Source organism: Nothoprocta perdicaria, unplaced genomic scaffold (genome assembly GCF_003342845.1).
Source record: "Nothoprocta perdicaria isolate Ctin4 unplaced genomic scaffold, notPer1 scaffold_72, whole genome shotgun sequence".
Lineage (NCBI taxonomy): Eukaryota > Metazoa > Chordata > Aves > Tinamiformes > Tinamidae > Nothoprocta > Nothoprocta perdicaria.
Genome location: NW_020455999.1, coordinates 2,044,114 through 2,055,779, shown reverse-complemented (window position 1 = coordinate 2,055,779; position 11,666 = coordinate 2,044,114). Strand labels below are relative to the sequence as shown.

At 62.3% G+C, this 11,666-nt stretch overlaps 2 protein-coding genes across 2 annotated transcripts in view; one reads left to right on the top strand and one right to left on the bottom strand.

Annotated features, from left to right (window-relative positions):
• The window catches only part of ZBTB48 (zinc finger and BTB domain containing 48), a 5,618-nt gene extending 1,043 nt beyond the window's left edge, over nt 1-4,575 (top strand). The window contains exons 2-10 of the mRNA XM_026051089.1: nt 4-386; nt 597-708; nt 1,194-1,286; nt 1,589-1,675; nt 1,846-2,000; nt 2,135-2,271; nt 2,568-2,732; nt 3,155-3,243; nt 3,639-4,575. Of these exons, the coding sequence (XP_025906874.1) occupies nt 4-386; nt 597-708; nt 1,194-1,286; nt 1,589-1,675; nt 1,846-2,000; nt 2,135-2,271; nt 2,568-2,732; nt 3,155-3,243; nt 3,639-3,920 (1,503 nt within the window). The 3' untranslated portion in view covers nt 3,921-4,575. The remainder of the gene's footprint in view (nt 1-3; nt 387-596; nt 709-1,193; nt 1,287-1,588; nt 1,676-1,845; nt 2,001-2,134; nt 2,272-2,567; nt 2,733-3,154; nt 3,244-3,638) is intronic.
• Nucleotides 4,576-4,871: 296 nt separating this feature from the next.
• On the bottom strand, nt 4,872-11,665 carry KLHL21 (kelch like family member 21; the record flags this gene model as incomplete). Its single annotated transcript, XM_026051088.1, has 4 exons — nt 4,872-7,305; nt 7,480-7,552; nt 9,446-9,851; nt 10,789-11,665. Coding segments are annotated over 4 exons (1,650 nt in total), but the record flags the coding sequence as incomplete, so codon positions are not given.
• Between the last annotated feature and the right edge of the window lies 1 nt (nt 11,666).

Genomic DNA, 11,666 nt, shown 5'->3' with positions numbered 1-11,666 from the left:
CAGGGCGGCGGCACCGACCCCGCCGGGACTGACCCCGCCGGCACCGACCCCGACCCCGCCGGGACTGACCCCGCCGGCACCGACCCCGACCCCGCGGGCACCGACGCCGCCGGGACTGACCCCGATCCTGCAAGCACCGACCCCATGGGCATCAACCCTGCAGGCACCGAGCCCGATGGGACCGACCCCAACCCCGCTGGCGCTGCTGAGGAGAAGCTGCTGCCGCCGCCGCGCGCGCAGAAGAAGGCCCCAGCAGGGAAAGGGCCTGGGGATGCGGTGGAGCTGCCCGTGGTCCCCGCGAGTGGCAGGGGCACCGCTGCGCCCGTCGAGTGCCCCACGTGCCACAAAACCTTCCTCAGCAAGTACTACCTGAAGGTGCACAACAGGTAACGGGGTGGTGCCTTCCAGCACTGGGCACCATGGGGTTTCAGGGGCACCGCGGAGCACCCACGCTTCCAACGGTGGCACTGGAGCCGCCGCCAGCGGCCCGCGCGGTGCGGGAGCACAGCCGTCCCCGAGCGCGGCTCGAGGCTCCTGCCATAGGGCCTGGGCAGCTCCTGCACTGCAGTAACGACCGCGCTCTGCATTCCCCCTAGGAAACACACCGGAGAAAAGCCATTCAAGTGCTCCAAGTGCGGCAAATGCTACTTCAGGAAAGAGAACCTGCTGGAGCACGAAGCCAGGAACTGCATGAACCGATCGGAGCAGGTAGGTGGGGGAGCCGCAGGCAGTGCCCGAGGCAGCGGGGAGCCTTGTCCCACAAAACAACGTTCATTCGCACCGGGCCTGTCTGCAAGGCGGCGCACGGCTGCACGGCCCCCGGCTCGCACGGGAACGCCGGCGCTGCTGCCTTCCTGCAGTGAGGGCCGCCCAGCCCCTTCCTCTGCGCTCCCTGCACTCCCCTCATGCTGCCCTCGCCGGCAAGGGCCCTGTGGCTCGCCCGCAGCGCGGCTGCGCCGGGGCTGGGCTCCCCGCTGCTCCTGCTGTGGCTGTGCGGGGCCTCGTGCTGTGCTCAGGAAAACGCGCTCGCAGGCACGCACAGCTCCACGGGTGGAGGTTGAGGAGCAGAGAGGGCCGCGCGCTCCCTGCCGCGCACCGCGGTGACAGGCTGCACCGGCTGCTGGCTCCGCGTYGCGCTGCCGCCGCCTTGTTTGCTTGCTGCGCCGACGCCGACACCTTCCCACTTCGTGCAGGTTTTCACGTGCTCCGTCTGCCAGGAGGTGTTCAAGCGGCGAATGGAGCTGCGGCTGCACATGGTGTCGCACACGGGGGAAATGCCGTACAAGGTCAGCGCCGCGGCCTCGGAGCGCCCCTGCGAGCAGCTGCCTGGCGGCGCCGCCGCGGCCGCCCCTTCCACACGGGGAGAGCCCGGCGGGGGCTGCACAGGGAGGTCAGCTCGGCCCCGTGCCGGGGCTGCAGTCGCAAGGACGCAGCTTTTCCTTCCGACACGGGCCCGCGCCTGGCAGCCCCGGGCAGGTCGCGGCCGCCGCTCTGCCTGTGTCCATTGTGGCCGGCGGTGTGGGGCTCCCGCCGCGTCCAGCCGCTCTTGGGGGRTGTCCAGCAGCGCGCTCTTCCCCCTGTGTTTCAGTGCTCCTCCTGCGCGCAGCAGTTCATGCAGAAGAAGGACCTGCAGAGCCACATGATAAAGCTGCACGGGGCGCCGAAACCGCATGCGGTGAGCGGGGCTGCCTGGCGCGGGGCAGGGCAGGCGGCAGCGGGGATCCCAGCATGCAGGATCCAACCGAGCTCACGGCGCGCGGAGACTGCCCGCCGTCCCCCCGGCGCAGGGGGCTCTGCCCGTGGCCAGGCCCACGGCCCTAACCCCCGTCTCCTGTGGCCTTGCAGTGCTCAACCTGCTCCAAGTGCTTCCTGTCTCGGACAGAGCTGCGCCTGCACGAGGCCTTCAAGCACCGGGGAGAGAAGCTGTTTGTGTGCGAGGAGTGCGGGCACCGGGCCTCGAGCCGCAACGGCCTGCAGATGCACATCAAGGCCAAGCACAGGTACGGCGCGAGCCCTTCCCGTTAGTAACCGCCGACCTGGGCGACTGCGGCTCGCAGAGGCAAAACCAAAAGCGGCTCTTTGAGTGGGAACGGTCCGGAACGGGGGTGATCAGAGCCATTCTCCCTCTCCGCAGGAACGAGCGGCCCTACGTGTGCGAGTTCTGCCATCACGCCTTCACGCAGAAAGCCAACCTCAACATGCACCTGCGCACGCACACGGGCGAGAAGCCCTTCCAGTGCCACCTCTGCGGCAAGACCTTCCGGACACAAGGTACCCCGCTCCTGCTGCCTCGAGGCCCCGCAGGCTGCAGTGCCGCCTCTTGCTGGCCAGGGCCTCCCGAGAGCAGCTGCCCCAGGAAAACAGCTGCCTTGGTGTCTCCGCGGGGAGCTGAGACGAGGAGCAGCCTCCTGCTCGTACCTCCCCAAAGGAGCGAGCACACAGTGCACGCTCCTGCCCGCGGCGGCACGTGGGGCATCTGCACCGTGACCGCGGCGTGGGCTGCACCGTGACCGCGGCGTGGGCTGCACCGTGACCGCGGCACGTGCTCTCTCCCCCGGTGACGGCAGCGAGCCTGGACAAGCACAACCGGACGCACACCGGGGAGCGGCCCTTCAGCTGCGAGTTCTGCGAGCAGAGGTTCACGGAGAAGGGGCCGCTCCTGAGGCACATCGCCAGCAGGCACCAGGAGGGGCGGCCCCACTTCTGCCAGATCTGCGCCAAGACCTTCAAAGGTAACGGCACGGCTGCCGCGTCCGCACTGGGGACAGCYGCTCCCTGCTCCCTGGCAGTCACCTTCCCGAGGGCATCGTCCTCTGTCACGCTGTGACAAATGCCCACGTGCCCCCAAGACAGCGCTCCCAGGCACAGCTGAAGCTGATTCCAGAAAAACAGYATTGTTTCACATGGCTCCTCAGCTGTATGGAGCTGCCCAGGGTCTTAGTTCGGAGAGGAGCAGTTGGGAGATGAGGAAAGATGGAAGGTTTTTTAAAAAGGAAAAGCTCCAGCCTTTCGCCTAACAGCAACAACAAAATCCCCTGCCCTTCTCAGTGCCTTGGAATAGCAGCAGTCCGAGTGCGTCCTTGCCCCGGGAATGCTTAGCGTAGCTCGGGCCCCAGCTGCGGTGCCGTGACCCGTTTCCCCCTTCTCTCCTCAGCTGTGGAGCAGCTGCGCGTGCACGTCCGCAGGCACAAGGGAGTGCGCAAGTTCGAGTGCAGCGAGTGCGGCTACAAGTTCACGCGGCAGGTAGGGCTTGGGAGCCCCGCTGCCCTGCGCCCCTCGGCGCGCGGCCGCTCGCCCGCGGGGACCGGAGCGAGCAGGCGGGAACCCATCCTGGAGGAGCGCCGCCCAAGCGAGACGCGGTGCCCGGCCGGCACCTCGGGCTGCGGAGCTGCTCCTCGCTGGCCATGCCTCGCGCTGCGCTTGGCGGTGGGGAAGAGGGTCAGCAGCTTCTTGGCAGGGCTGCGCGGGATCCTTCCCCCTGGGTGCTCCCCGGGTTGAGGGGACCTTCCCTGTGGATGCTCCTCTGGGTCGAGGGGCTCCTTCCCGCGGACGCTCCCCTGCCGTCGCGGTGCCATCGCGCTCCCCTGCCGCAGGCAGCCCTGGGCTCCCGGCGGCTGCCATCGCTCTCGCCCTTCCAGGCCCACCTGAGGCGCCACAGGGAGATCCACGACCGCGTGGAGAACTACAACCCGCGGCAGCGCAAGCTGCGCAACCTGGTCATCGAGGACGAGAAGGCCGTGGGGGTGGCGCTGCAGCCGCCCCACAAGCTGCCCGGGGGCTCGGCCCACGGCGTTGGGGAGCCCCCGGCCCACGAGATGCCCGTGCAGAGACTGTGCCCCAACGAGAGCTTCTCCCCGGCTGAGGTTGTGGAGCCATCGCTGATAATAACGACGACGCTTCCTGCAGACTGTGCAACGTGACGGGGCCCTCGTGCCCGTCCTGCCTGCGAGGGCAGGGAGGCGCCAGCCTGCAGCAGCTCTGCCCCTTGCTTCTCTCCCGAGGGGCAAGGAGGCCTCTTCGCTCCTCCTCTACCATCAGCAGCTTGCGGGAACCTTTCCAATGAAGTTAAAGCAGGTATCAAATGAAGAAACAATTACTGAGAATTACAACTTGAGCTAATTGCACATACGCTGTGCAAGACTGGATGTGACTGGTGACTCATGTACCCAATACTGTGAATGCTGCTTTTCAGTAAGCTGTCACCTGTGACCAGAAGGCCGCAGGGAGGGATGCATCACCCGGGATTGTTTTCAGATTGCTCAGTTAGCTCTAAATTTGAGTCTGGAAACTTGTGGTTAAAGGTGCTTTCCGGAAGACAGAGTCCCTCTGTCCTCTTCCTTAACCACTTGCTAAAAGGCCCATTGCATCACGCCACGCGTGCCTCCTCCTGCCTTGCGCGCGGGGCCTTTGCCACTTGTCCCCATTGCCCTGTCAGTCCCTGTCTTCCCACAGCTGAAGTAACTCAGCTGCTGTCTAAGGGAAGACATGGGGCCCTTTGTAAGGTGGGGGATTTGTACGTGCAAGTAGCATTTGTGTGAAATAAGGAGTGATGGTCACTGAGCGGAGACCCTGCGTGTCCCCTCAGGGGACGCAGGTCACCCATCATGTGTCCCTGGGTGCTCACACTCACCCCAGYGGCAGCCAGGCCCTCTGCTACTCACCACGGCGGCAGCTCCTCTCTTTAAATGCGCCCAGGCCCACGGCGAGAAACATGGCAGTAGCTGCTTAAACCAGTAATTTTTCCACTGAAAAGCTAAAAACACTCATGTATCATGTTTTATTTAACTTGACTGATTCAAGTAAATTTAAAAACAAACCATGAGAATAAAAATACATTATCTGTAAATGTAAAATGCCTTTGCTTCAAAGGATGGTATCTAAACAGTACTTAAAGATTTGGGCACAATGGATTTACAAAAAATAAATACAAATCCAGAATTACTGAGCTGGTTCAGGGAATTCGGGGTGGCAAGCGCGCCGGTGAGCACTAAACCTAGCACAGGGATCATGGTTAGCTCAGCGTGCCCGTACGGAGCCCAGCACCCAGGCCCGTGGTGGGCACGGAGCCGGCCCCGGGACGGCCGCGCGGGACCCCGACCGCGGCGCCCTCGGCGGCACGAACCAGCGTCAAGGCACTGTCCGAGTTTCAGACCTCAGCGAGAGCCCGAACRTCGCCAACAAGTTTTTCAAGTTTTGCTGCTAAGTAGCTTAGCATGAAACAGTATTCAAGGCAAAACAGTCTGTTTAACGAAGCTGTGAACGCGTTGCTCGCTGCGGAGATAAGGTTCTGACTGCTCTGGCTAGAGGGAACGCCAGCAAGGTTAGGGGCTGCTTCTTTCTCAAGTAAGACAAAACTCCCATTTTTCTTCTAATGGGGCAGGGGAGAGAAAAAAAGGCACGCAAAAGCAGCCACCATCCCAGCTGCTGCTTTATCTTCCACTTCTTTCTGAGGGTGTAACACCAGCTCTGCTACGAGCCCCACTGCAATTCTGACCGTTTTCTAGTGCCAGAGACAGTCCGTGAGTTGCGAGAGTTCCTGCTGAAACACACTTGCCTCAAATCATTAAAGGAAATACTCAAGCAAACTACATTACTTGAGCAAGAATAAAAGCAAACCTTCACTGCACCCCCACCCCCCCGCTAAGGAAAACCTAAAATAATTCTCTCTCAATCTGCTAGCACTCTTGTAAGCTCCTACCCCTTGGCCAAAGGTCTGTGGGAGCATTTTCTGGCTGTTCAAATTCCAAGTGCTTCTGCAAACTGCAGAACAGGACAAACGTTGTGATCTCTCCAGATGCTCAGCAGGTTCCTTCCCATGAGCTGATCCCTCTGAAAGGATCCTTTCCACCAAGGAGCCTAAATCACCACCAGTATTTGACCTGCAAGTGTGTGCTGACCTTCCCAAGGAACCTGTGCTGCTCTCCCCTCCCACTTTCCAGGTTACTGCTAAAATAACTGAATTCCAACCTAGCTCCTCTGTACAGGCAAGGGAAAAAACCAAGCACTTGCCCTCACTAGCCAGGACCCATCTTCCTGGCCCAACACGGCTGCCAGGAGTTTGATAGGGAAGAACGGGCAGCAAGAGCCTTCACTACAGGGAGGTGCCTGGAGGAGCCTTCTGCCAAGCTCCTCGGGCGGCCGAGCAGCCCGGTAGGAAGGAGAGTGCTGTGAAACCACGAGAGGAGAGGGGCCGAGGGCCCTGGCACAAGGGAGCAGCCCCAGGAGCCGCCCGCCCGCTCCCCCKCGCGGGAACATGCAGGGTGGGTGATCAAAACCGAAAACAAGCTACTTGTGTCAGTGTCATTAAGTGATAAATGAAGGTGCTCCTTAAATAATAAAAGTCTCTCTCCTAGAAGGTAAGGCAACAAATACCCACAAAACCTTAAAAYACTACAACTGAAAGTACCTGAAGAATTCAGACAACGGGGAGTGTGAAGACTCATCACCTGGCCTCCGTGCCTCCGGAAGATCTTGGCTGGCTGGCAGGAGAAGCCAGGTCTGAGAGCACGAGCGGGAGCCCAAGGCTGGGGCGACGGGACCGGCAGGGCCACCGGCTGCCGTGGGCTCCCCCACTGCAGCGGGCTCGGCCCGGTACGCGTCCGTCCTGCCTCTCCCTGCTGTTCTACTAACGCATTTGTTTCTCCCTTGGACGAARCCACGGAGAAAGGAATCTGGCAGCCAACGAGCAGCGCTGCGGGGCAAGGGAGCTTCCCGTGGGCAGKGTCTGACCAGGAGCTGGAACCGCAAGCGACTCTTCTTCGGGGAGGCCAGACACGACGCTTTTCTTCGGAGGCCGCYGCGCGGACGGCCTCCACAAAAGGCGCCGGGCCTCCCTCCTCCGCAGCGGGGCCGAGGACGCTGCGCCAGGGGGGCCCTTCCTTTCCACACCCGCGCCTCTACGAGGGCACCTTTAGCACTCAAGTTTTACTCCCTCTGCCCCRATGGGTGCGCGTTTGTGTCCAAGCACCGGCGGCCGCTGCCTCCCCTCGCAGCGGCGCGGGGCCGTCCCCGCTAGTGCAGCTCRTTGAGGTTCTGCTCACGGAGCTCCGGGCGCTGCCGGCTCAGGTTGATGGTGTTGTCCAGCGCGATGCCCTCGTCCTCCTGCGTGGTCTCCGGCATGAACTGCCGGAAGATGCTGACGCTGCCGTGCCAGAAGGTGGGCTCGGGCAGGCGGCCGGCTACGCTCCACGCRCGCGCCTCGGGGTCGTAGGCCTCCAGCACGTCCGACAGCTCAAACGTGTTGTCGTAGCCGCCGGAGACATAGAGCTTCCCACCCAGCACGGCCACRCTCCCCCCGACGTGAACCTGCAGGCCAGTAAGGAAAACACAGCACAGTCATCGTGGGAGAGCCCCAGAGCGTTTCTGCTGGGCAGCCACCCTATGTCTGAACACCTTCCATGTTTGTCGCTTTCCAAAGCCACAATTTGGGGCCAATTTTTAACACTGACAGGTACCCAGGAGGCCGGTCAAGCGACCTACCTGGAGCATGGCGGGGATTTTATCCCACTCGTTCTTCACTGGGTTGTAAACATCCACTTCAGCGGAGTCATCCCTGCGGGAGATGACACAAGATGGTCACTTTATGTCCCTAAATCGTCTGGCCCCACAGCCCCGCCGGGGGAGGCAGCGGAGGCCAGGGCAACGGCACAAGCTGTGAGCCCCTCTCCACCCTCAACCAGCGCGATGCCGAGTGCTCCGGGGTCTCGGCCCAGGCTCCCCTGGGCTGTCCCACTTGCAAGGCGGCAGCCAGACAGCGACAGGTGAGGGCGGTTTGCGACACGAAGGCGCTGCCGCCGGCGCCGGGACGCGCCAAGGACGGGGCCGGCGCAGCCAGAGCAGCGCCGAAAGTCACGCCGAGAYGGTCGGGTTGTGCTGCAACAAGACCCAAAAACTAGCGAGATGCACAGGCTTSAGACTTCTGATCAACCCGAGTCTTCATTTTAATGGACTTGGCCTCCGAAATTCAGTTCTCAGCGTCTCATTTCTCTAGTTCTTTGCTTAACTGGACAGCCTTCAAGAGTCACCAGCTTTTTGAGGCAGCTGCTCTACGGCTGCAAGTTCATTTTAGGGAAGATCCAGCTTATGATTTATAGGAGAAAAGGACAAACCCCATGGCATTCAAAGGTAACCTTTGGCCTTTTACCTCACGCGCTGCCTTGCACTGTGCTGCTGGCGAGACAGCGCTCCAGATGCCTCGCAGGAATCAGAATAAAGGGCAGGGGAAGCAAAAACAAGTGCGGAAATCTCACCCACCACAGCGCTAGCTGCTTGGTGACCCATTACACCTAAAACCACTCCAGCTAAGACTACAGCAGGGCGTGGATGTGGGTCTCCCTATCACTATTCCAAACARATATTCCTACAGCATAAATATTTCGACATCGCTTCCTTTAGTAGCTGGGGTAATTCACTAGATATTCATCTGAGAGAAACATCCCTCACGTGGGCACCTGTAAATGACGTTTGGGGTCCGGAGGGCGCTACAGAGAAACGGCCTCCCCTCCCTGGAAGCAGCTCGCGGCCGAGCGCCGGGGACATGTCCTGCTCCGAGTCCAACGGGTGAAAGGGGAACCCAGCGCCGGGAAGGAGAAGCAGGAGCAGCAGCCCCAGCCACGACACCCTCCCCAGCCYGAGGGCAGTTCTAATCAAGGCGTAACAGAAGAAGCAGCCTCGCGGCGAGGCTGTATTTATAGCTACAGAACCAGGCCCACGAGGGGGGAGTGCGAGGCAGAAGCCACTTCAAAATAGTTTGTGCCGAGAACAAAAAGTCAGCTAACCCGCTCCCTCGTGCCACCAGGACTGTGCCGAGCACACGGAGAAGGGGGGCAGAGAAAGGAAACACRTGCAGGTCTCCTATCAACACCTGCAGACATTCAGAAATCCTGAGGGTTCTGCCATCAGGAATAAAACACAAACACAACAACAACAAACCCCAATCAAACACAGCCGGCTTATGATGAAAACAGTTACAATGCCCTTTCAGGTATTTGATGAAATCCAAGTAACTCAAACTCCTCCCTGCCAACAAGARCCACGAACCAGGATGCCGGGCTGAGAGAGACCAAACCTGCCTGCTTGSTTTTAATTACGTGGATAACTTAAGTATTTGAGCCACAGGGGCGATTAAATCCTGTACTGGAAAGATGCTTAAAAATAGCGCCCCGTCATCTCAGCGCCAGCCGTCTTATCTCTGCTCGCACGGAGGGCTCTTGCTCTTCATCACAGTGTTTGCTTAGAGCTTGCTCGCTTATTTATAGCGAGAACAGGGACTGAAATAGAATCCAAGGAACCTGAAAACTCCMTTCAAAGCAGAACTGCTGACTGACACCAGCTTGTAACTCCACCTGTTACCTGCAGGTTTAAATTCAGGCATTTCCACATAGCTCCAAGTGCAGCTCCCGACACAACTAAGGGAAAGGAGTGCGGCGGCGGCCGCAGCACCCACCTTATGAAGTACATGAGGCCGCTGAGCGTCACGGTCTTGGGCGCGAAGGACCACGGGGGCAGGTGGCCACAGTTGACGAGGGACCAGAGGTCGCTGTCGGGATCGTAGCACTGCATCACCATGGTCTCCTTGCCCGCCAGGGAGCCGATGGCRAAGAGCTTGCCGCGGCACGACGTGGTGGAGCAGTTGTCCATGGGGTAGAGCATGGGCTGCAGAGCCTCCCAGCTGTCCAGGGAGTGGTCGTAGCGCTCGGTGCTGTCGGAGGCGATGACGTAGAGCAGCCCGTCCAGGACCGTGGAGCTGTGGTACTCCCTGGCCTTTAGCATGGGGGACACCTCCGTCCACTCGTTCACGCTGGAATTGTACCTCCACACGCAGTCGTAGAGCCTCGAGCCGTCCGAGCCCCCTACAACACAGCACACAGCCTTGCCAGGGCATTTCTGCAGACCGTTCCTGCCCGGGATGCAGCGGGGGTCGGGGCGGACAGGACTGCATTCGGGACCGAGCTCYTCCTTACAGCTTCAAGCCCCAGCTCGCTAATATCCACCCACGCTTCTCTGGCTCCCAGAGCTGCAGACTGGGAAGCAGGGAGGTGCTGCAAGGCCACGGCAGTTTGTGCTGCTTGGATTTTCACAGCCAGTTCCTACCCTTCTTGTTTGGTGGGACTCCTCGGAGAGGGGCTCCGAGGTCGYGGACAGGCCTGAGCACAAGCGCTGGCTCGTGATTTATAGGCTGCCCGGCCCTTTCTTCGCTGCCAGAAATTCAAACCCAAGTTGCTCCCATCATCCCGGCAGCGGCGGCAGAGCCCCGCCAGCTCAAGAACTGCGACTTCAGCCTGCATGCTCAGCAGCATTAGTCATGACAAAATGCCTCTTGCATTGAGATCAGCTGCTAAATCCTCTCCGCGCCCCAGCCCAAGGAGTCCCTGCCCTGTCCTCAGCCAGGGCGGCRCGGCAGGAACCGCAGGCGTTGCGGCAGGAGCCCAGGGCTGCCGAGGAGCTGCTCTCGGGGCCTCCAGGAGCCAAGCTGCTTGGCGGCCCTCTCGACAGCCTGTTCTGGCACAAGCAGCCCTGAGCGAGGCGCTCGTGAGAGTGCCTCGTGCCCCAGAACAAGGCTGCTTCTCTGTGTGCTGCCTTCCTGCGGGCCCAGCAGCAACACGAAAGGAAGGAAGAGGGACCAGGGCTCTGTGGTGCCTCGGCAGCCACAGCCGGGCGGGCAGCTCTGCTCCTCTGGCCCTGATGGGGCAGACGAGCACCTGGAGATGGGTGCTGCGGGACGYGGGTGCTGTGGGAGGACACACCCTGTGCATGCACGCGGCAGCCCCTGGCCCACACGCTCCTTACCCGTCACGTAGATGTCRTTGCCCAGCGCGGCGACGCTGTAGCCGCCGCCCAGGTGCTCGGGGAACTCGGCCAGGTAGCGCCAGTGGCCAGTGCGCGGGTTGTAGCAGTCGACGGTGACGAGCTCGTCGCAGTCACGGTCGCAGCCGCCCACGAGGACGAGGATCTCGGCGAGGCCGGTGGAGGGCCGGGGCCGCATGCGGGCGCAGGGCCCGTGGTCGTGGCGGTCGAGCCGGGCGGCCTGGAAGTCGCGGGCCTCGCGCAGCAAGCGCAGGCAGGGCGGGCAGCGCGCCACGAGCGGCTCGCCCTCCACGTGCGCCAGCAGGTAGAAGCGGCGCACGAAGGGCAGGCGCACGTGGGCCAGCAGCTGCGGCAGCAGCGGCGCGCGGGCCGCGGGGTCGGCGCGCACCCAGCGCAGCGCCAGCTGGAAGGCGGCCTCCTCCTTGGGCACGCAGAGCCCGTCGTCGCGCAGGTAGGAGAGCAGGCGCGCGAGCGGCAGGCGCTCCAGCTGCGCGCCCAGCTCGCCCACGTGCCGCAGCACGAAGCGGTGCGCGGCGGCCGCCAGCGCGGGGCACGCGAAGGCCTCGGCGAAGTCCTGCATGTCGAGCGCGTTGGCGGGCTCCAGCTGGCGCGCCAGCCAGGCGCCGCACGCCTCCTTCACGGCGGGGAACTGCAGCAGGTCGGCGGCGCGCAGCAGGCGCTCGGCGATGTCGGGGCCCAGGCCGCCCACGCGGCCCGTGTAGGCGAAGTCGAGGAGGCGCGCGAGGCACTCGGGCTCCACGCCGTGCAGCCGCACGCGCTCGGCGCGCGCCTCCCGCAGCGCCCCGCCGAACATGGCGCGGAAGTAGCCGGAGGCGGCGGCCAGCACGGCGCGGTGCGCG